Source organism: Aulostomus chinensis, chromosome 20, assembly GCF_037954235.1.
Source record: "Aulostomus chinensis isolate RoL2024-O1b breed Wild chromosome 20, RoL_Achi_v1.0, whole genome shotgun sequence".
NCBI classification, from domain to species: domain Eukaryota; kingdom Metazoa; phylum Chordata; class Actinopteri; order Syngnathiformes; family Aulostomidae; genus Aulostomus; species Aulostomus chinensis.
Genome location: NC_141339.1, coordinates 862,081 through 883,590, shown reverse-complemented (window position 1 = coordinate 883,590; position 21,510 = coordinate 862,081). Strand labels below are relative to the sequence as shown.

Sequence of the window (21,510 nt, the reverse complement as noted above, 5' to 3'; positions counted from 1 at the left end):
CCCCAGGATGCAGCAGCCTTCAGGCTCATATTTCATGTCATGTTTGCGGCCCGGTGCCGACAGCGGCCTTTTAGCCTTTCTACTGCTTCTACTGACCCTGGAGAAACCATCAACAGCAGCCGAGGAGATTCTGTCTCTCCGTCCCGCTGACGAGCACATGCCACCACTTTGATGTGACCTGTCACATCTCCGTCCTGCTCGGTACATATTCAGCTGTTGCCACGGCAGCAGCTGTTCCTATTGCCGTCCATAAACGTGATGGCTGTCACTCCCAAAGCACCTTTTGGGTGGAACGCGATGTAAAATATCAATGCTACACCATCACAGTACTAATCAGTAAATATCAATTATCCAGGCAGTGTGTGTGTGTGTGTGTGTGTGCCAGCATCTTGCCAGGACGATGTACTTCAGTTCCCTTCTCAGCAACGCAGATGTGATATTATTGATGACTGCAGAATCATTTGGTTTCTAATTGAAAGCTGATTTGCTTTTGCTTCTGTTTTATTTGTCTACAATATCACAGTAGATTTACTGTCTGCAGGGCTACTGATTGTAGTATCATGTACTTGCATTCAGTATCACTATGAGGTGTGAAGTGTGCGGCTGCTCCTGCACACAAAAAAGCACACAAACAATCAAACCCATGTAACAGTCAGCTGTAATCGGTGGCGTCCTCAGCCGGGCGTCTGCTCCGTTGGAAAGCCTCTCAAATGTGTCTGGGAGGTTTATTTGATTTGTCCGAGGAGGAAACCTGTCAGCAGGTGCATTTCTCTGCTTGATGCAGCCCAACGCAGCAGCCCAACGCAGCAGCCCGCGGCGCTGCCGCTGCCTCGGAGGAACACAGAGGGAAGCTTTTCTGGCTGAGAGCTCATGAAGACAGATGTCCAGCTCACCTGGCAGCAGTCTTTCGGAGGAATGGTACCTGTAGAAGTCCCTCCTCTAACCTCACCCACATGCATGGTGGCTCCATCAATCAACACACACGTGTGCGATTGAGGAAACATGGGATAAAGCAGTCGAGAGACGCACTGGAGCTCCAGCAGAGTTAAATACAGTTGATGTACTTCAAAGATTCCCCACCGAATATCACTGCGCGAGTGTTGTTCACATACTGTGATGGAAGGGTTCCAATGTCAGAATCTTCTGATTCCAAGAAGGGAAAGTCTCACACTCCATGGCTGAGCTCAAAATGAGATAAAATAGAATGTCCCTGCTAGACGGGGCCTAAAGGTCTGGGGCCCTCGCTTCTGGCCGAGGCTCTCGTAGAGCTACAGGTGCAGCGCCATCATGAGGTGCTGGAGTTCTCAACATAAATACTGCAAAAACTCACGCCTTACCAAGAACAGTTCTGTAATTATTCATTCTAATTCACAGAAGTCAGAGTCACTAAACAAGTGGCGTCTCAGTGAGATCACGAAGCAGTTTTAAGACGCGTTCAGGGGTTTCTCCACTGCGCTGGCAGACCAGTTTACTTAAAAGTCTAGTGAGATTCTTTGACTATAAAAGAGAAAAATCTACTGGCTGCGTTTCAGAGGGAGACCAGTGATTCATGGCTGAAAGTTTGACACCTGCTTACATTACATTATTATCACATGACCTTTTCTCTCCACCTGGAGATGATGATGGAGTGTGAGGAGCTCCTCAGTGTACCAGCTAGCATCACGTTAGCAGCTACAGAAAAACAGAGCAACAGCACTGTTCACGTGACCTTTTTAGTGGAGGTCAATAGGTCAGTGTAGAGCCGTAGACCTACCATGCTGGAGTTTGGGGGCCCTGGTGGCTGTAGGGCCCTCAGCACCTGCTGGGTCGGTTCTGGGCAGGTCCGCTCTGCTTTTCTGTGTGAACTAGCGTAAAAATTAAAGGTTGCCATCCATCAGCTTCAAGCTTCTTGTTCATCTCGGCCTGAAGTTGCACAGAAGCACTTCCTGTTCCATTTGTATCACACGGACCTGCTGGCCGCACCTCTGTGCCAGCTCACAGTAAACCAGCATGGTAGAGACGACCGGTGTCTTTGCTAGCGCTGCTTGTCGTGATGGTAAAAACTGGATACGAGACTCACACCCAAGGAGGCGGTGGCCTTGGTGGACCTACTGTGTGATGGTCGTGGTCGACGTGCTGGCGAGGTCAGACAAGCCGCTGCTGTACTGAACTCTGGCAGTGACTTGGCTGTTTGTTGAGTGTTACTGGAGGCAGGGTGCTCAGGCCAGCCAGGCACGTGCACATGACATCACTGGCCCTGATACCTCGCACAGGTGGACGCCATGTTAAAGGTTTCTACACACTCACCGTACCCAACAACATCGGCAATGAGAATAATTCTACCAAAAAAGAAATCACTTTGCAGCCAAACAGATCCCACTCTATGTTCTGGAGATTTAGACAGAGAATTGGATTTCCCCAGCTGTGAAATCAGTTTTTGTGGTCCTGCTGGCCAGGCGCATCACTGCGCTGCGCCGCTGAGGGCTGCCATGACTGCACACACACACACGTAGTCTGTGCCTCTCTCTGCTCCATGACCTCCCTCTGCATTTACGGCATTCAGCTGGGGCCATACGTTATTCACCACGTCTCTGGTTGACTGAGAGGAGACTGAGCTTCACACGTCACTTCATCAGCTCTGCGTTCAGATGCAGACAAATGGGCTTTCATGTGGGGATCTTCGATGTGAAGCTGGGTGCCGGGCAGAGGTACATCCTGTGTTTATGAAAATGAAGCAGGAGCGAGTCCAGAAGATCCCCTAATGTCAAACGTCACGATTTACAAGGCCTCTTCAATTTCTGCCGGTGGAATCCTGGTGGAATCCTCCTACTCTCAGTCTGATGCTGATTTTCAATCAAATGACAGTGAACACATCGACTGGAGGCTTTCCTTTGACCCCTTCAATGTAACCTTTGCAATACGTGAGCCGCGACAGACGCTGCTTCTCTTTGAAGGCCAAAGACTCTGAGATGAAGTGCTGCACGATTGTCTCCTTGCAGGAGTTCTGCTGAGCTTTAGCCTGCATGAGCCGACAAGTCCAGAGATCAGGAATGTGAGATGAGAATGCTAAATGTGCCGCTACGACCCTGACCGGACCACGGTGTTCTTCCCAGTGCCAGTTCTAGTAGAACTGGTCCAACGGTGCGTGACCTCTATTAAGGAGCCGCTCTGACTCGGTAGCTGCAGGTGAGGGTCCATGACTGGCTCTGGGGTGTTGATGCTGTTCCACGCTGCACCATCAGGGCCTGGCCTGAGCTTTTCTGTCCAATAAAACCTCACATCTCTGAAGATGGAGCATTCTGCCTCAATAGAAGCTTCAATGATAAGAACATGGCAGAACTGAATCACTGATGTCACTGCGGCGGTGTCTGGCAGTCCATCTGGGCCCTGATTAATGACTTCCAGGTATCAAAATCCGGCAGCTCCACTGCAGTTCCTGGGGGCACCAGAGGACGGTGCAGACGGGCAACACACTCAGCCACAATGGCAGCACAACCACGCCACAGTTGAGTGTGGTGTCAGAGCCACAAGGCCATGCTTTACAGGCCGCTGGCTAACCCTGTGGTCCGCTGAGCGGAGCCTGCGACTGGACCACAGAAACAGCAGATGGGCTTAAATATGCAAGGATCCACTTTTCTGACACTCGAAGCCTGATTTTGAATGTCTGACCTGCAGACGCTTGTGTTGGATACGCCGGCGCTGCTGCTTGTTCGGAGCCTGTGAGAATGTTGCTGTGGGTGTCAGATGCAGGCAAACGCAGCATGAATGGACAAGAGAGAGAGTGTGTTTGGGTTGCGGCGTGATGGTCTCGGCCTGAAATTGCTGGAACAGACTTTGAAGTGGCTGTTTTTTCATCTCTCCGCGTCCCTGCCTCCCACATCTGTTGCTATCATAATAACAAGCAATAAACCTCCTTCAGCCAGACATTTACGCCCTTAAAGAGGCTTCAATAAATAATGTGGTGTTTACAGAGGGGCTACATTTTACAGCAATTTAGATTAGCACCGCCTCTCGTGCTTGGATCTGTGCATCCTGGTGCTGGAGTACACGAGACTGTGGACACGAGTGCAAACATATAACCTCTAACACAGAAAGAAGCATCTCATGGAGCCTCTTGCCAGGTGAGGGTGGCCGTTCTGCTTGCCTTGCGTGGAGATGGGCAGCTTCCCGCAGGCCTGTTGAGAGCAGCAGCACGAGCGTGGGGGCGCGTTTCATTAGTCTGTCAAGCTCAATGATATTTAGAGCCTCATACGCTCGGCCAGGACTGGAAAACTCAATCAGCACTCTGATTTCATAACCCCGCTCGCTGACAGGCTCTATTTTATTGCCCTGCTGATTCATTCTAATAAACACTGGCTGCCCAGCGCACCACTGCTGAAATACAAACCCCCCGTCCTCCATGGGTCGTCCCAAAAAGAGTGTTGGTGGGGGGAGTAAATCAGAATTGCAGGGACTGGAGAGTGCAGATAATCCATTGCTGCTCAGCGTGTAGCTAGCAAGCCGCTGCCCTGGCAGCCTCGCTGCTAACGCACCTTTAGCACAAATCAGAGGCCCGGACAGATCTGGGAGGGCTTGGCGGGGGCCATTGATTGTGGACGACCGAGGAGGAGAGGAGCGATAAATAACGGGAGGCAGAGTGCGGAGGGTGAAGGAAAACAATTATCTGCGGAGGTGGAAAGCACATAAAGTGAAGAATGATAAACACTGTGAAATATGATTGACTCCAAGTGATATATGGAGGCTGGAGGACAGGCGGCGAGGTGTGTGCTGCCGGAGATATCCTTGGCTGTGCACAAGTTGAGGACTCACTCTAATACCCCGAGCCTAACCACATTCTGTCTGTCCGTGTGTGTGTGTGTGTGCGCGCCTCCACAGACGACCGATGACATCGTTTCATCAGCGGAGTGCTCCAGTGACGACGAGGACCTGGAGGAGTGTGACTCGGGACATACAGGTGGGACGGGTGTGTCGAGTTGTGCTTGCTCTGAACCTCTACTTCCTTCTCTTTCTTTGATTTGCCAGCGAGGAGCTTCTCCTCTTAGCATCATGTCCCATGGGAGCTCCAAGTGTAACTTCTGACTACCAGCCACACTTGTGTGAGGGGTCTCATTGTGTATGTAAAGTTTAACTCGTTGGAGATGGATGAAGCGTTAAAGTTCTGTAGCCGTAGCAAACTCACTAGAGGAAGTCACACTTTTTTCACCGTAAATAATTCAACACATAGAGTTTGAAGTCAGGCCTATTCTGGCAGTCATCAGTACCTTCCATCTCCAGAACAAGTTACACTTAGCTATGGGGCCACTGGCTGCTGACATGATGATGCGTTGATACTAATTTTGGTCTCTCAGCATTCGGTCGAGAGCAAAACTTTACTCAACAAAGTACGAAATTAGTATCAAGCCCCATGTCGCCCGCACTGATGCTTCAAAATGTATCTGTCCTGTACTTGGTCGATTTCCTCTTGCTGTGCGTGTGTGTGCGTCTCTCTTGACAGAGGATACATTTTGAGATTCTTTCGAGAACAAAGATGCTTTCAGCATAGATTCCGTGATATGTAGCAGACTAACTGCAACAGAGCCTCTTCCTCCCTCTCCTCCTTCTTCTTCTTCTCTTGTTTGTACCTCTGTTCCCTTCGTCGGAGGCTTGCCTTACCTGAAACATTCTAATAGAGAACAGATATCCTCGAATTTCTGTGCGCATCGTCTCTCTTCCCTCCTTCCTTGACACATACACACACACAAACACACACACACACACACACACACACACACACACTTGTTAGTAGACTGACTCAGTGGAGTAAAAACTGAGCTGGTTATTTTGAGGCGACTTGGGTTTGGATGCTTTTAAATAAGCAGCTGTCAGTCACACTTGTGCCGCCAGCACTGGGAATGTATGCTAATGATACAGTGTGTGAGCGCCGTGGAAAGAGGCTCCGTCTGCAGAAAGCTTCCCCTCAGGCGCTCTGGAAATCATTAACGGCTCAGGCTATTTGATGGCGTCACTGTCCTTCGCAACGCCATCACAGCAGACTAATTGATGGCGCCTTAATCTGGCTAAATACGGCTCAGCGTAGCGTCCGCTTTTCACAGCTAATAATAAGAGCCAGTTGAAACAATGCAACGGGCTGTCACGTTATCTCATCCTAGATAATCGTGTATTTATTCCTCTCACAAATGAGGTCTTTGTGTACACGAGTAAACATTCACCCTGTAATTTCACCTTTTCCAACCGTCAGTGAAAGGAAGTCACCTACTTTGAAGCCTTATCACACTTTATTAGCTTGTGTTTCCTTGAAGTTGCGGCCACATTTACGTGGGCATGTGCGGCTGTTGGCTGAGAAGAGGAAGCCATCTGCTCAGTGCCTTCATGCAGTATTTAGCCTCCTTATCTGCAGGGAAGAGTTGCTTTCCCCGGAGATTATTGAAATTGAATGGACACATTTTTATAGCTCTTATTTTCTTTCCTTCTTCATTTCCTTAGACTATTAAATCCTCAAACCCAAGTATTCTCAAAAGTGTAAGAGCAACAAAGCGTAGTGTCAGAAGCCTGGGCTGAGTTTTAAGACAACATGGTACCCTCCCCTCATATAGCGGCAACATATGTAGTCCCACACACTCATACGTACCTGAACTGTGCATTCCACCATGTTGACACAGAAATTCATGTCCTCATTCCTCGACCCGCTTCCAGTCGTATGAACAGTTGCATGACATTTTCTCTTTGGTTTCCTCCTGTGATGCACATATGAACATCTCTCTTCTGTACTTGGCCCAGCTGCTGGGTTGTTTTTGCTTTCCTTTGGGGGTCCGGTGGTTTGAGTAGGAGGAGGGGACTGGGGCTGAGTTCCTTTTCGTTTCCTCTTTTCTTTTCTTTCTTTCTTGTCCTCATCATCCGTCGTCCATCCTCCTCTCGAGGACAGAGCCGCACCTTCCGTTTTTGCCTCATCTTGTGCCGCATGAACTTTTGGTGGTTGGAAAATTTAAAGTCCTCCTCCTCATCATGTTTGTGTTTATTTCTTTTTGTGTTTTCATACGGTTTCCACCCCCCCCTCCCATTTTTGATACAACATAGAGAAAAAAACGGCAACAAAATCTTTTCTTGCCATCATCCTTTTTTTGGCCTTGTGCAGGCAACCCCATTCTGTCTCAAGAAAGTTGTGTGTGAAAGAATGACTCCCTCCCGAGCGTTACCCCCACCTCTCCTCCATCCCGACTCACCCCCCCACTCCACTCCTTTCTTTTGACTTCCTGCATATACATGTCTGTTTGAATGCAGATGGCATAAAAAGACTTTTATTGCCACAAAGTATATCTGTTTTTCTATTCTATCTGTTGCTCCAAGTAGAAGGCATTGTGGCATGCTCACTGTACTGGATCGTACTGCAGCGCTGACAAAGACCCCCCACCTCCCCTGCTTCTGCATGGATATGGTTGGCATCCATTTTGTGTGCAGCTTCTTCTTCACCCATGTCTCAGGCAACCCCCCCCCCACCCCACCCCACCCCACCCCTGCTGCTTCTACAACATGTCAGTGTGTGTTCAGGGATACGGTGGCGGGCCTGCGCCACCGCCGCTGTTCCCCCACGGCAGCCCCTCCCTCGGAGGCGTCTTGTGTTGGTGCTTGTGCCTTGATGTCTCTGTTAGAGCTCTGTTTGCGTGTGTGTGTGTGTGTGTGTGTGTGTGTGTGTGTGTTTGTGTTTGTGTGTGTCTGCTCTATGTGAGAGTCTCGTGCTTGTGTGTCTCTGTTTTCTCTAAAACTGTTAAACCTCACCTTGACCCTTTTATCCCATGTGGGTTCCACAAGAGAGGAGTGAGCGGTGAGATCAGTAACTTAAATGAAGAATCCCTGGTGAGGAACGACAGACAACAGGTCCAAGATTTCATTTCACAGCCAGGAACAGAGTTGCAGCTCATCGTTACCTCGTTACAACTGCAAATCTTTGAACAAAATGGAATTATATTGTAGCAATTGATGATCTTAACTGATTATATATCTGTCTATCTGCTGGACCTGTCGATACTGTTATGAGCTCCTTAGTCACATGAAAAGGTTGAGGGTGGAGGACCTTGTAGGTGAAAACCATCTACCAGGTCTACAGACACAAAGTTGTTGTGGCTGCATGGCCAGTCGTCTTGCTTACTGGAACAAAGTTGCAGCTTCAGCTGGTCTGTGTGCTGCTCGTAGCAAGCTCACTAGCCAGTAGCTGGAGCAGCCTCGCTGCTGAAAACGGAGTTCTCATAAAGCTTTGGATCCTGGTGCCTGCTCAGGTATTTACGGTTGTTAAGATGTACAGCGAACATGTTGAGAACATTTGCTGCCTAAAAGGAGTGCTTCTGTGTGTGTGTTCAGCAGTTATGGCCTCATAAAACAAATGTCGACATTTGCGATTTCCCCTCAATGGGGTTTTGCTAACGCCCTGTATCCTTACCTCCTCCAGCCTCCACGCCCACAACTATTATGATTGGCTTACAGAAATACACTGGCCACATATGTTTTTTCTGCTGTAGTTAGCAGAGTCAGGTATTTCTCCTTCAATGGCGGCCCCAGATTAAATGACCTGCTAGTGAAAGCCTCCCGTGTACTGACCTTGGACACGTGAAGGCAGCTAAATACTCTCATGTGAGGCGGCTGTGGCCTCCTGAGTCTTGGCAACTTTGGGCTTCGTACTCTTTGGTTTCGGCACTCCTTTCAGCAGAACCAGACCTGACCAAGAAACAGCTTGTGATCTTCCCAGCAAATATGGACAAAGTGGTGGTGTCACCTATTTCTCCTCTGGAGTCCAGGATCATGACTCCAGATGATGTTGCTGCTAAACTCCACAGAATGATACGAATACAGACCGTCTTCGTCCAACAAAATACAAACTAAAACCATAACATCCCTCCATGTACCTTCTTTGAAGCAGAGTCCTGAGGCATTCCCATGCTGAGCTGTTAACAAAAACGTCCCTAACTCAGTTTTTTTGTTCATTTAAAAACTGGTCACGATTCACTTCAACTGTGACAGGAATTACTGCAGACCTCCACGAGTGCTGGCTGAGGGTGATTGTGGAGCGACACCTGCCAACCTCTCGTCTGGATGGCGGTGAGGAGGGTCAGCGTGTCATCGGAAGGTAAACTAGAGGGTCATTGAGTCATTGGAGGGTAAACTAGAGAGTCATTGAGTCACTGGAGGGTAAACTAGAGGGTCATTGAGTCATTGGATGGAAAACTTGAGGGTCATTGAGTCATTGGAGGGTAAACTAGAGGGTCATTGAGTCATTGGAGGGTAAACTAGAGGGTCATTGAGTCATTGCATGGAAAACTCGAGGGTCATTGAGTCATTGGAGGGTAAACTAGAGGGTCATTGGAGGGTAAACTAGAGGGTCATTGAGTCATTGGAGGGAAACGAGGTTCATTGAGTCACTGGAGGGTAAACTCGAGGGTCATTGAGTCATTGGAGGGAAAACTAGAGGCTCATTGAGTCACTGGAGGGTAAACTAGAGGGTCATTGAGTCATTGAAGGGTAAACTAGAGAGTCATTGAGTCACTGGAGGGTAAACTCGAGGGTCATTGAGTCATTGGAGGGAAAACTAGAGGCTCATTGAGTCACTGGAGGGTAAACTAGAGGGTCATTGAGTCACTGGAGGGTAAACTAGAGGATCATTGAGTCACTGGAGGGTAGAGGGTCATCGGATCATTGGAGGGTAAACTAGAGGGTCATGGAGTCATTGGAGGGTAAACTAGAGGGTCATTGAGTCATTGGAGGGTAAACTAGAGGGTCATTGATTCATTGAAGGGTAAACTAGAGGGTCATTGAGTCATTGAAGGGTGAACTAGAGGGTCATTGAGTCATTGGAGGGTAAACTAGAGGGTCATTGAGTCATTGGAGGGTAAACTAGAGGGTCATTGAGTCACTGGAGGGTAAACTAGAGGGTCATTGAGTCACTGGAGGGTAGAGGGTCATCGGGTCATTGGAGGGTAAACTAGAGGGTCATTGAGTCATTGGAGGGTAAAGTAGAGGGTCATTGAGTCATTGGAGGGTAAACTAAAGGGTCATTGAGTCATTGGAGGGTAAACTAGAGGGTCATCGGGTCATTGGAGGGTAAACTAGAGGGTCATGGAGTCATTGGAGGGTGAACTAGAGGGTCATTGAGTCATTGGAGGGTAAACTAGAGGGTCATTGAGTCATTGAAGGGTAAACTAGAGGGTCATTGAGTCATTGAAGGGTGAACTAGAGCTTCATTGAGTCATTGGAGGGTAAACTAGAGGGTCATTGGAGGGTAAACTAGAGGGTCATTGAGTCACTGGAGGGTAAACTAGAAGGTCATTGAGTCACTGGAGGGTAAACTAGAGGGTTATTGAGTCATTGGAGGGTAAACTAGAGGTTCATTGAGTCACTGGAGGGTAAACTAGAGGGTCATTGAGTCACTGGAGGGTAAACTAGAGGGTCATTGAGTCACTGGAGGGTAGAGGGTCATCGGGTCATTGGAGGGTAAACTAGAGGGTCATTGAGTCATTGGAGGGTAAAGTAGAGGGTCATCGGGTCATTGGAGGGTAAACTAGAGGGTCATGGAGTCATTGGAGGGTAAAGTAGAGGGTCATCGGGGCATTGGAGGGTAAACTAGAGGGTCAGTGAGTCATTGGAGGGTAAACTAGAGGGTCATTGAGTCATTGGAGGGTAAAGTAGAGGGTCATCGGGTCATTGGAGGGTAAACTAGAGGGACATTGTGTCATTGGAGGGTAAAGTAGAGGGTCATCGGGTCATTGGAGGGTAAACTAGAGGGTCATTGAGTCACTGGAGGGTAAACTAGAGGCTCATTGAGTCACTGGAGGGTAAACTAGAGGGTCATTGAGTCATTGAAGGGTAAACTAGAGGGTCATTGAAGGGTAAACTAGACAGTCATTGAGTCACTGGAGGGTAAACTAGAGGGTCATCGAGTCATTTGAGGGTAAACTAGAGGGTCATTGAGTCATTGAAGGGTAAACTAGAGGGTCATCGGGTCATTGGAGGGTAAAGTAGAGGCTCATTGAGTCACTGGAGGGTAAACTAGAGGGTCATTGAGTCATTGAAGGGTAAACTAGAGGGTCATTGAAGGGTAAACTAGAGGGTCATTGAGTCACTGGAGGGTAAACTAGAGGGTCATTGAGTCATTGAAGGGTAAACTAGAGGGTCATTGAGTCACTGGAGGGTAAACTAGAGGCTCATTGAGTCATTGAAGGGTAAACTAGACAGTCATTGAGTCACTGGAGGGTAAACTAGAGCGTCATTGAGTCATTGGAGGGTAAACTAGAGGGTCATTGGAGGGTAAACTAGAGGGTCATTGAGTCATTGGAGGGTAAACTAGAGGGTCATCGAATCATTGGAGGGTAAACTAGAGGGTCATTGAGTCATTGGAGGGTAAACTAGAGGGTCATTGAGTCATTGGAGGGTAAACTAGAGGGTCATTGAGTCACTGGAGGGTAAACTAGAGGGTTATTGAGTCATTGGAGGGTAAACTAGAGGGTTATTGAGTCATTGGAGGGTAAACTAGAGGTTCATTGAGTCACTGGAGGGTAAACTAGAGGGTCATTGAGTCACTGGAGGGTAAACTAGAGGGTCATTGAGTCACTGGAGGGTAGAGGGTCATCGGGTCATTGGAGGGTAAACTAGAGGATCATTGAGTCATTGGAGGGTAAAGTAGAGGGTCATCGGGTCATTGGAGGGTAAACTAGAGGGTCATGGAGTCATTGGAGGGTAAAGTAGAGGGTCATTGAGTCATTGAAGGGTAAACTAGAGGGTCATTGAGTCATTGAAGGGTGAACTAGAGGGTCATTGAGTCATTGGAGGGTAAACTAGAGGGTCATCGAGTCATTGGAGGGTAAACTAGAGGGTCATTGAGTCACTGGAGGGTAAACTAGAGGGTCATTGAGTCACTGGAGGGTAGAGGGTCATCGGGTCATTGGAGGGTAAACTAGAGGGTCATTGAGTCATTGGAGGGTAAAGTAGAGGGTCATTGAGTCATTGGAGGGTAAACTAGAGGGTCATTGAGTCATTGGAGGGTAAACTAGAGGGTCATCGGGTCATTGGAGGGTAAACTAGAGGGTCAAGGAGTCATTGGAGGGTGAACTAGAGGGTCATTGAGTCATTGGAGGGTAAACTAGAGGGTCATTGAGTCATTGAAGGGTAAACTAGAGGGTCATTGAGTCATTGGAGGGTAAACTAGAGGGTCATTGAGTCACTGGAGGGTAAACTAGAGGGTCATTGAGTCATTGGAGGGTAAACTAGAGGGTCATTGAGTCACTGGAGGGTAAACTAGAGGGTTATTGAGTCATTGGAGGGTAAACTAGAGGGTCATTGAAGGGTAAACTAGACAGTCATTGAGTCACTGGAGGGTAAACTAGAGGGTCATTGAGTCATTGGAGGGTAAACTAGAGGGTCATAGAGTCATTGGAGGGTAAACTAGAGGGTCATTGAGTCATTGGAGGGTAAACCAGAGGGTCATTGAGTCATTGGAGGGTAAACTAGAGGGTCATTGAGTCATTGGAGGGTAAACTAGAGGGTCATCGAGTCATTGGAGGGTAAACTAGAGGGTCATTGAGTCATTGAAGGGTAAACTAGAGGGTCATTGAGTCATTGACGGGTGAACTAGAGGGTCATTGAGTCATTGGAGGGTAAACTAGAGGGTCATTGAGTCATTGGAGGGTAAACTAGAGGGTCATTGAGTCACTGGAGGGTAAACTAGAGGGTCATTGAGTCACTGGAGGGTAGAGGGTCATCGGGTCATTGGAGGGTAAACTAGAGGGTCATTGAGTCATTGGAGGGTAAAGTAGAGGGTCATCGGGTCATTGGAGGGTAAACTAGAGGGTCATGGAGTCATTGGAGGGTAAACTAGAGGGTCATTGAGTCATTGGAGGGTAAAGTAGAGGGTCATCGGGTCATTGGAGGGTAAACTAGAGGGTCATTGAGTCATTGGAGGGTAAACTAGAGGGTCATTGAGTCATTGGAGGGTAAACTAGAGGGTCATTGAGTCATTTGAGGGTAAAGTAGAGGGTCATCGGGTCATTGGAGGGTAAACTAGAGGGTCATTGAGTCACTGGAGGGTAAACTAGAGGGTCATTGAGTCATTGGAGGGTAAAGTAGAGGGTCATGGAGTCATTGGAGGGTAAACTAGAGGGTCATTGAGTCATTGGAGGGTAAAGTAGAGGGTCATCAGGTCATGAGGCCCCGGGTGAGTTGATCATAGGATCATGATACTTGTGATATCAGTGAACGTCTTGAGTGCTCAGGTTCCTCCTCATTATCTGAGCTGCTTGCGTGCTGCTGCTGCTGAGCTGCTGTTCGGTGCACCAACATAATCCCAGCATCCTCAGTGAGAGAGTGTTGGTGCCCCCCCACCTGTAGTCGTTAGTGATGAATGAATCTGCTTCAGCAGGTCCCTGGTCACAATGCACACCCCCACAATGGGATTTCAGGCCTCCAAACCACTGACTCACCCGCAATTTGCAACGTTGAAATCCCATTGACTCGGTTCATACTTGGTTAGCGCCGGTGCACCGGCTTCCCTCTTTCATGGTGTAGCGTTGTTAAATCCCTCACACACCGTCAGGATTCATCTCCATTTGGAAGCCTCAGCAAATGCTGGATGGACACGGGGATCAGGCCCTGAGAGACGAGCGCAGGCGAGAGGGAGCGAGGAGGAAAGTGAAGAGAAAGTGCCACTCTGAGGTTTTTGCATCCGTAGTCTCTAAATTGCTGAGCTTGTCAGTCAATCAATCATTTAATTCCTCTTCAAAAGCCGGCGAAGGCGTTTGGAACTGAGCGAACCAGCATATGGCTTTAAAATTCAGTTTGTTACACGCTCTTGCTTTTGTGGTTAGAAATGCGTGTCAGCTCCGCTGCTCGGCAGGATCACTTCCCCCACTGATGACGGCCAGTCAGTTAGAAGGAAAACGGTGTTGCCAGCTGCAGTGGAGGCAGGAAGAGGTTCAGAATCAATTCACCATCCGTCTCCACAGCACTCGCCCATTCGAAAGCTCCGTGTTTGTCTGCCTCAGAAATGCAGCAAATTGTGAAATGGTTGTGCAAGAGCTTACGCGGGATTAAAGTGTTTACCAAAACATCAAGGTCCTCTGACTTCACCGGAGACCCTCGACTGCTGCAGCTCCCCCCAATCAAGTGTTCTGTTGATACAGGGCAAAGCTAACAACGGCTGGAAGCTGCAGCGAAGAACAGAGGCCACCGCTTAGATAAACATGCTTCTGTTTATATAACAGGAGAGGAAGTTCCTGGAGTATAACCACAGCAGTACTAGCGTCAGTAGGGTAACACTGCATGCCAGAGAGGGCTGGGGACCAGCCTCAGTACTTCTGGGCATCCCAGTCCACCGACCTCGGTACTACTGATCTGCATAAATCAGCATGTGCTGAAGTTTGGTACCAAAGACCCGTCTGAGGAGAATGTACACATTAGCGACGAGGACCATGTGATCTGTTCAAGCCGGCCACAGTCAGACCCAGGTGCGGTTGCCACAGACGACACTCCTGACGTGCAAAGGTCACCATGGCAACACCTTCCTCTTGTACTGCTAAAGAGAAAGTTAGGTTCCTAAAAATTTACCATCGGGTACTGTTACTGATACCAGTCCAAATGGGACTGGTACCGGATCCTCGTGACAGGCACAATATTGATCTGCCACAAACCAGTGAATCACAATGGGATTTGGGCGGGGTTTAGGGGTGATGCAGATGTGGGCTCCTGATGAGGTTAGCTTAGCAGCAACTGTAGCATCCGTTGCATCACACCAGGACAGGCCAAGCAGGCCACTGAAGGCTTGTCTCCATGGAAACCATGATTTCACTGTCATGCTGACTGACTCCATCGTGAGTTCGTTGATCTGATTGGTTGACGTTAGCGCTGAGGGACGGATGCTTCATCCAATCAGCTGCTGAGTAGTTGAGCGTATCTAAGCAGGCGTGTGAGGAGGAAGTTCAGGACCCTGCAGACCAACAGTCCCGGCGCCTCCCGTCCGCTCACGTGCCCTCTTGTGGAACTCATTCTACACCACAGTGTTGAACTGTCAGACGAAGGCTGTTGGTTATAAACACAACACAAAGACTTCCCACATTTGAGAGCAAGCTGCTCGTTAATTACCGGGCTGCACGCCCCGCTTTGATGAATTAGCCAATGCGGTTGGCCTAAATGCTACATAATGTTGGTTATACATCACCTGCGGTGCTCTTTACTGCTGATGAATGCTTTCTTTGCCTGAGGCAATATATCCCACAGCCCTTGGTGACAGTGACCTTTTACTGACCTGTTAAGCCCCTCCCCCCACCTAACCCTGGCTTGCTGTATTATTCTTGTGTATTACTCTCCCTAAATGCAACTTACTTAAGCATGCATTAACCCAACTTGTCATAGTGGAACTAAAATCCAAAACAGATGCAGGTTTGATTGACCTCTCTTCTTCTCTGACGTACATCCAGACTGCACGCCCTGTCCTGTCTTTTTAATCACTAACAAGAGAAATGTACTGACGTAACTAATAATAAAGTCTTTATTATTAGTTAAACGAAGGTGGTGACACTTTGCCTAAACTGTCCCCCTCCTCTCTTTGTCTGCCTCAGTGTGTGCTCTCTGGTTGTTCATCTTTGGTAGTGTGACAAATTTAATGCCTCTCTTTCTTGCTTGCGTATGTTTTTTTTTCGTCTCCTGCAACATATATGTCAACACACATATATGTGTATCTCTGTTTCTTTATGAAAATGTTCAAATTTGACATATCTGCTAAGAAGTACAATGTTTTGATGATTGTTTCCCAAATCAGAATGAAGCTTCCTCTTTTCTCTATGAAGGGCGTTCAAAGTGAGTTTGTCCGATGGAGTGGCTGAGTTTTAAATTCATGACCTCATAGAGAAAAAAGAGAAGCCGCCTCTAAAGTAGACCCTGTGAGAACTGTTCAACTGTTTCAATGCTGATTCTAATATTCTCCTGTGACTTGATGGCTGAAATTTGGATTGAATCTCTGAGTAATTCTTGTGCATGGCAAAGAAGTTGCAGCTTAGGGTTTGTAAGACTGTCAGTGTTGAGAGTGCTGTTCTCTTCTGTAGATGGGCATGTATATGCTCATTGTTTGTATATCCCCATCCCTTCCTTACAGCCAAAAGCTCTAATGCCGCCCGACCGCTTCGTGCCGCCTTTACATGGACATGGCAACTGATGTACACGTTCACCCCCATCTATGTCATTTCCTTCCTAGTATGTTCATAGGTCCCACCCCCGTCTCACCCCCTACCCTTTACGTAGAGAAGATATGTACAGGCATTGTTCATAACAGATGAACAAGGGAACACCGAGCAAAAAAAGAAAAGAAAAGAAAGAGTAAAAGTAATCAGGCTGTACATATTCACCAAGAGATTTATCTATCAAGGCAAGAATTATAGATATACAGTTTTTTTATACAAATGACCATCAAAAGATGAAAAAATCGATATATCCTGAACAGAATGGTGACGGTTATCTTTCATGTCATGATGTGTGGATGTCTGTGTTGTTGCCTCCCTGTGCCACCCTGTCAAAAAAGAGAAATATATAATCAATAATCAGAAAGTGTTCAAAAGAAACTAACCTAACTTGTCCAAAGACATTCTTACACAACTTTCTTTTGTAAATTTTTTTTCTTCCTGCCAAAATCATGCGGGCAATTTGTTGATGTAAGTTGACAAAACTGATGGTATGCTTTCTTCCTTTGAAAACTGTTTTTTTGTTTCTTTTGTAGGCTTTTATGATTTTTCGAGCTGAATTTGTTTTCACCTCTTTGTTCTACTTGATTCTAACTGATCCCTCTCTGTCTCTCTCTCTATCTGTGGCTTTACTTTGTGAATGGTTTTCTGTTTGGTTTTTCTTTACAATGTTTGCTCTAACTCTCTTCTCCTTTTTGCAATGCCTTCATTATTCTTTTATCGTTTCCTTCGTTTCTGTTGTGTTCTGTTTCTTTACTGTTCCAGAAGGTTTGCATCTCTTTCTAGTGCCCTGTTTGTGAGCCTTTGCACTGTACAAAGACGCCACTTTGGCAAGAGGAGACGCAGCTTCAGCTGACATCTGAATGTTTCTAACCGACCAATCAGCAGGTTTCATCAGGTCACCCTTCAGTCCTCTCTTTGTTTTAAATGGAGGGATGCAGGAGAGCAAGTAGGCCCTGGCCCCACGGTTCTTAGGCCCTAAATCAACAACTGTGAAAGAGAAGACCAGCTCTCACCAGTCAAACCAGTCAAATCTGCAAACATTCAGGTGTCGCCGAACTGCCCGGTGACTTTGTGCCATTGTGGTAACTGTAGGGGTCAAAAGGCAAGAGGCAGGGGGCCGGTAGGGGAGCCCGCCGCCGCAGCAGCCCGGTCCTGGTGCTGGCTTAGCTGTTCAGATCAGGCCTCAGCATACATCTCAGGTGATCCGACACTGGTTGGTTAGACCTGGCGCACGAACGTGTCCACCTGAGGCTCCGGTCACCTGCTTGCTTTCAAAAGGCTCCGGTTGCACCGAATTTTTATCTTCCTGATAAAGAACTTTCCGATGACACAGATACCGATGTGACACTTGAAGTATTAGGTATCAGGCGAGTGTTCTACTGACCCTGAATGCATCCACACACTCAAGCTGTAAGCTCCACCTCTGAATGACAGCCTTGATCCTGGACGCGCCCACCAATCCCTGGTTATATTTTACTGATGTCTCGCTACTTCCATCCCGTAGATGTTTATCAGTTCTTCCTCACCGCTCTAAATCAGGAGCTGACAGTCCAGGCACAACTTCCTCCATAATCTGAGACTGCTGTTTAAGAGCAGCAAAGAAGAACGGACTTCCTGTATGTCAGAGATAACTGAGCTAACTGGAGTTAGCAAGGTCGCACATCGCAGCTCGCCATTGATCCCGCGTCTACCAGCTAAGGAGGCAGTTACACGGCTGGTGTCCGGTGTGTTCCAGACAATCCAACTCAGCTCAGTGAGCAAACTATTGCCAAGCTTCGCTAACAGATAAGACGTCAGAATGTGTTCTGGCTGACATGTCGGATCCTAATACTTCCTGTATGTGGAGTTGTCCACCTGTGATCGCTTCACCTGGGGGAAGGCGGGTCTGAACAGGGCCAGTGAGTTCAGATCAAGGTTTTAAGAGGCTTGTAAGACTTCCGTGGACTTAAAAGTCCAGCGCTTTTATTTGTCCTTGTTTTGGTTTTCTGCTATTTCTCAGCGCCACGATGCAGAACAGTTGGTGTGTGTTTGGCCATGAAGGTCAGCGGGGTTCAAAACGCCGCCGTCTGAGCAACAACATGAAACTCTCATCTCAGGCTTCACCAGCTCTCAGGCCCACTGGCTCACACTTGAATTGCAAACTAATGCTAATGTGTTGGGCTTGTTTTGGTCCTTCTGTAGCTCTGGACCAGACTGAAAAGGATTTAGACAAAAAGATAAATGAAACAAGCCTCTTAAAAGCCTGAATGAGTCATTCAAGGACACAAATAGCCAGATAGATGATGGAACTGCCGCGCGTGCGTCGCACAAACTCACTTTCCCATGTAAGTCACACCTAAATCAGACGGGTGCAGTTTCGTACGACAGCCCCGTTGGGTTTGTAGGTGTCAGTCTGAGAGTCAGTTCATTTAGATTTAGATTTAGATTTAGTTTGATGAAGAGCTACAGACCATCGTGGGGGGGGGGTCGCCGTTGGTACAGTCTAGACTTAAGGCAGGTAAAGGTGGCTCACCCTCGTGCAACCCTCAAAGCCTTTTGATGCAATGGACTCTTTCGTTATGGCTGTTGTTTTCTTTCTCTTTGGGTCTTGTTTGGTTGAGTTTCCTTGTTTTTGCACTGGTACCGTATTTTCTGTTCTTCCTTTCTTTCTCTTCAGTTTCCTTCCTCCCTATGTTGAGCTTTGCTTTTTACATTCTTTGGTTTCAGATTCTTTTGGTGTTTGAGCTGCTTCTGCCGGACCGAGCTGGCGCCCCTCTGACTCCTCTTTCTCTTTCTCTCTCTCACTTTCCAGGAGGGGAGCTAGTCATCCCCGTGTTAGTCGAGGACCCCATAGACATCCCTTCTGTATCCACCCGTTCTCCCTTCATCCCCCTCCCCCCAACCCTCCGCCCTGTCCTCACCATTATTGAGACCACCAAAGAGTCCTTGGCCATGGCCACTGAGGCGGGGGTACCTTGCTTGTCGGACCGAGGCAGCGATGATTGTGGTGATGGTGGTGATGATGGTGATGATGGTGATGATGATGATGATGATGGCATGGTGATTTCGGGGTTTGGCTCTGGCGAAGCTTTCGACTCTAGCCTGCCCCCGACTGACGATGAAGATTTTTACACCACCTTCTCCCTGGTAACAGATAAGATCTTGACCACATCAACCTATGAAGGCGGCTACAAAGCCCTCGCGCCCAAGTGGGAGGCCAAGGACTTGAGGCCTAGCAAAGCCTCTGAGGCAGGTAGGACTACACCCACCTCGCCTCTGCCCGACCTCCGGGGCACGCCGCCAGCGGCGGTCCCCTCGGACACGCCACCCAAGCTGCCTGCTGGGAAAATGAACAACCGCGAGGTAAAACCCCCACAGCCGGACATAGTCCTGCTGCCCCTCCCCACGTCCTTCGATCTGGACGGTACCAAGCCACGGAGTCCTTTCATCACCTCGCCCATGCTGCGCACAGTGCCTGCCGCCTTGCCCACGGTGCCTGGCGTGGTGCGGCGAGTACCCCCGGGAGCCTCAGAGGTGATCCGGGAATCCAGCAGTACCACGGGCATGGTGGTGGGCATTGTCTCAGCCGCTGCCCTCTGCATCCTCATCCTCCTCTACGCCATGTACAAGTACAGGAACAGGGACGAGGGTTCCTACCAGGTGGACGAGACTCGTAACTACATCAGCAACTCTGCGCAAACCAATGGCGCCGTGGTGAAGGATAAAACACACAGCAGCAGCGGCGCCAAAGGCAGCGCCAGTAGCAAGAGACCGAAAGATAAGGACAAGGAATATTATGTATAGAAATAAAAAAGTCATTTCCCGACACAAAAAAACCAAACTGTCTGGAGCAAAGACAGGAACAATATGACAGTACCATATTGGCAACTGTGATTTTGAAGAAAAAAAAGATGAAATCTCTGTAGAACTCAAGACTCTGAGTCACTGGAACATTTAGAAAACAACTTTGGCTTACTGCCGTAAGCTTTACCAGAGACGCGGACCTTTTTCAGGAGTCCCTGCTGGCAGTGTGAATACCATCACTGGAACATCCAGACCGCCCCACTGACTGTCCGCGGTGTGTGACCCTGGCTGTTCTACTGACCTTGTCCATTGTAACCCTGTAAAATAGGACCACTGTCATTTGGGCCATTCTGAGCATGCATGTGAGGTGTATGTGACGTGGTGCTGGCATCTGTGCAGGCGAGGGACCTCAGAGACGAGTGTCAAAAACAGGACGGTTTGATGACATGTAGCTCTCATGGATGAGGTGAAGTGTACGTGTACTTGTCTTTCTGTTTTTTTTTGTAAATTATTGATTTCTTTATTGCATTTAGGTCTTTTACTGAAGGGTGATGTTGACTAGGCAGTGATTGATGTATCTCACCCGAGGTTCCGACCGCCAGGCGTACGTGCTACGTTGCTACTCCTCTGAATTTTCAATCTGTGACAGAATTTGTTTTTCTTAACTACAAATTTCAATCTCAAACAGAAAATATTCTGATGAAAGAGAAAAAAAGTGTGATTCTGAATTTTGTCACGGAGGACAAATATGTTTACATACTTTATCATGTGCTTCATTGGTCAATATTGTACAGAAAACTGCAGTTTCTGTTGGGTTGCTGTTTATTTTGTACTCTGATTTGATTTTGCAACAGAACAAAAGAGTGTTTTTTATTTGTTTGCCAGGGACGCCTGGAGATAAGAGGATGATGCAGAGGAACATTTGTTCAGGCGCAGAGCAAATGTTGTTAGATGAGACGGCGAGTCTCTCTGGATGGTGTTTGTCTACATCGCACAAATACTTGACCACGGGAAGCTGTCGTGGAAACAGAAACGCCTCCCGTCTTTATCACAAATTAATTTCATGTTATCTATTTTTTTATTGGAAATTAAAAAAAAAAAACCACCAGGGCACGAGAATAAAGAGCGATGATGATGGATGTGGAGGTGTTGCCAGCACCCAAATTCTTTTTTCTGTTTTCCTTTTTTACTGTGGCATCAATGTTTTTGTCTTTTTTTCTGTTATTGTGTAGCTTAATTTCATGTCTTATTTTTTAGGACATTCCAGCAATATTTCTATTTTTTATTTGGTTATTTACTGCTGAAGATCTTTGTTCCTGCTCATTTTCATGCAGATCAGTGTGTATGCTCACTTTGATTTTTTTTGTGTTGGTACGTAACTCGTCTTATGCTCCTTTGACTCCAAACAATTCCCAGAAATAAAAACTATGTTGTTCCCAGACTTCTTGGGGTGTGAGACTGCAGGTTGGCTTGTCCAGGTTTCAGTGACACAGAGGAGACAAAGCGAGGAGACGCAGACGGATCTTCTGATCTCTTCAGC

The 21,510-nt window shown here is 47.8% G+C and overlaps 1 protein-coding gene across 12 annotated transcripts in view; it reads left to right on the top strand.

Moving 5' to 3' along the window:
• Positions 1 to 21,510, top strand: part of nrxn3b (neurexin 3b) — a 290,168-nt gene extending 268,658 nt beyond the window's left edge. For 4 of the 12 annotated variants that reach the window (XM_086189007.1, XM_086189004.1, XM_086189005.1 and 1 more), the window contains 2 exons: positions 4,855 to 4,933; positions 18,979 to 21,510. In XM_086189007.1, coding sequence (XP_086045133.1) covers positions 4,855 to 4,933; positions 18,979 to 19,970 — 1,071 coding nt within the window. In that variant the 3' untranslated portion in view covers positions 19,971 to 21,510. Of the gene's footprint in view, positions 1 to 4,854; positions 4,934 to 16,102; positions 16,656 to 18,978 lie in introns of all 12 variants that reach the window. The other 8 variants (XM_086189008.1, XM_086189003.1, XM_086189001.1 and 5 more) reach the window with 4 other exon arrangements.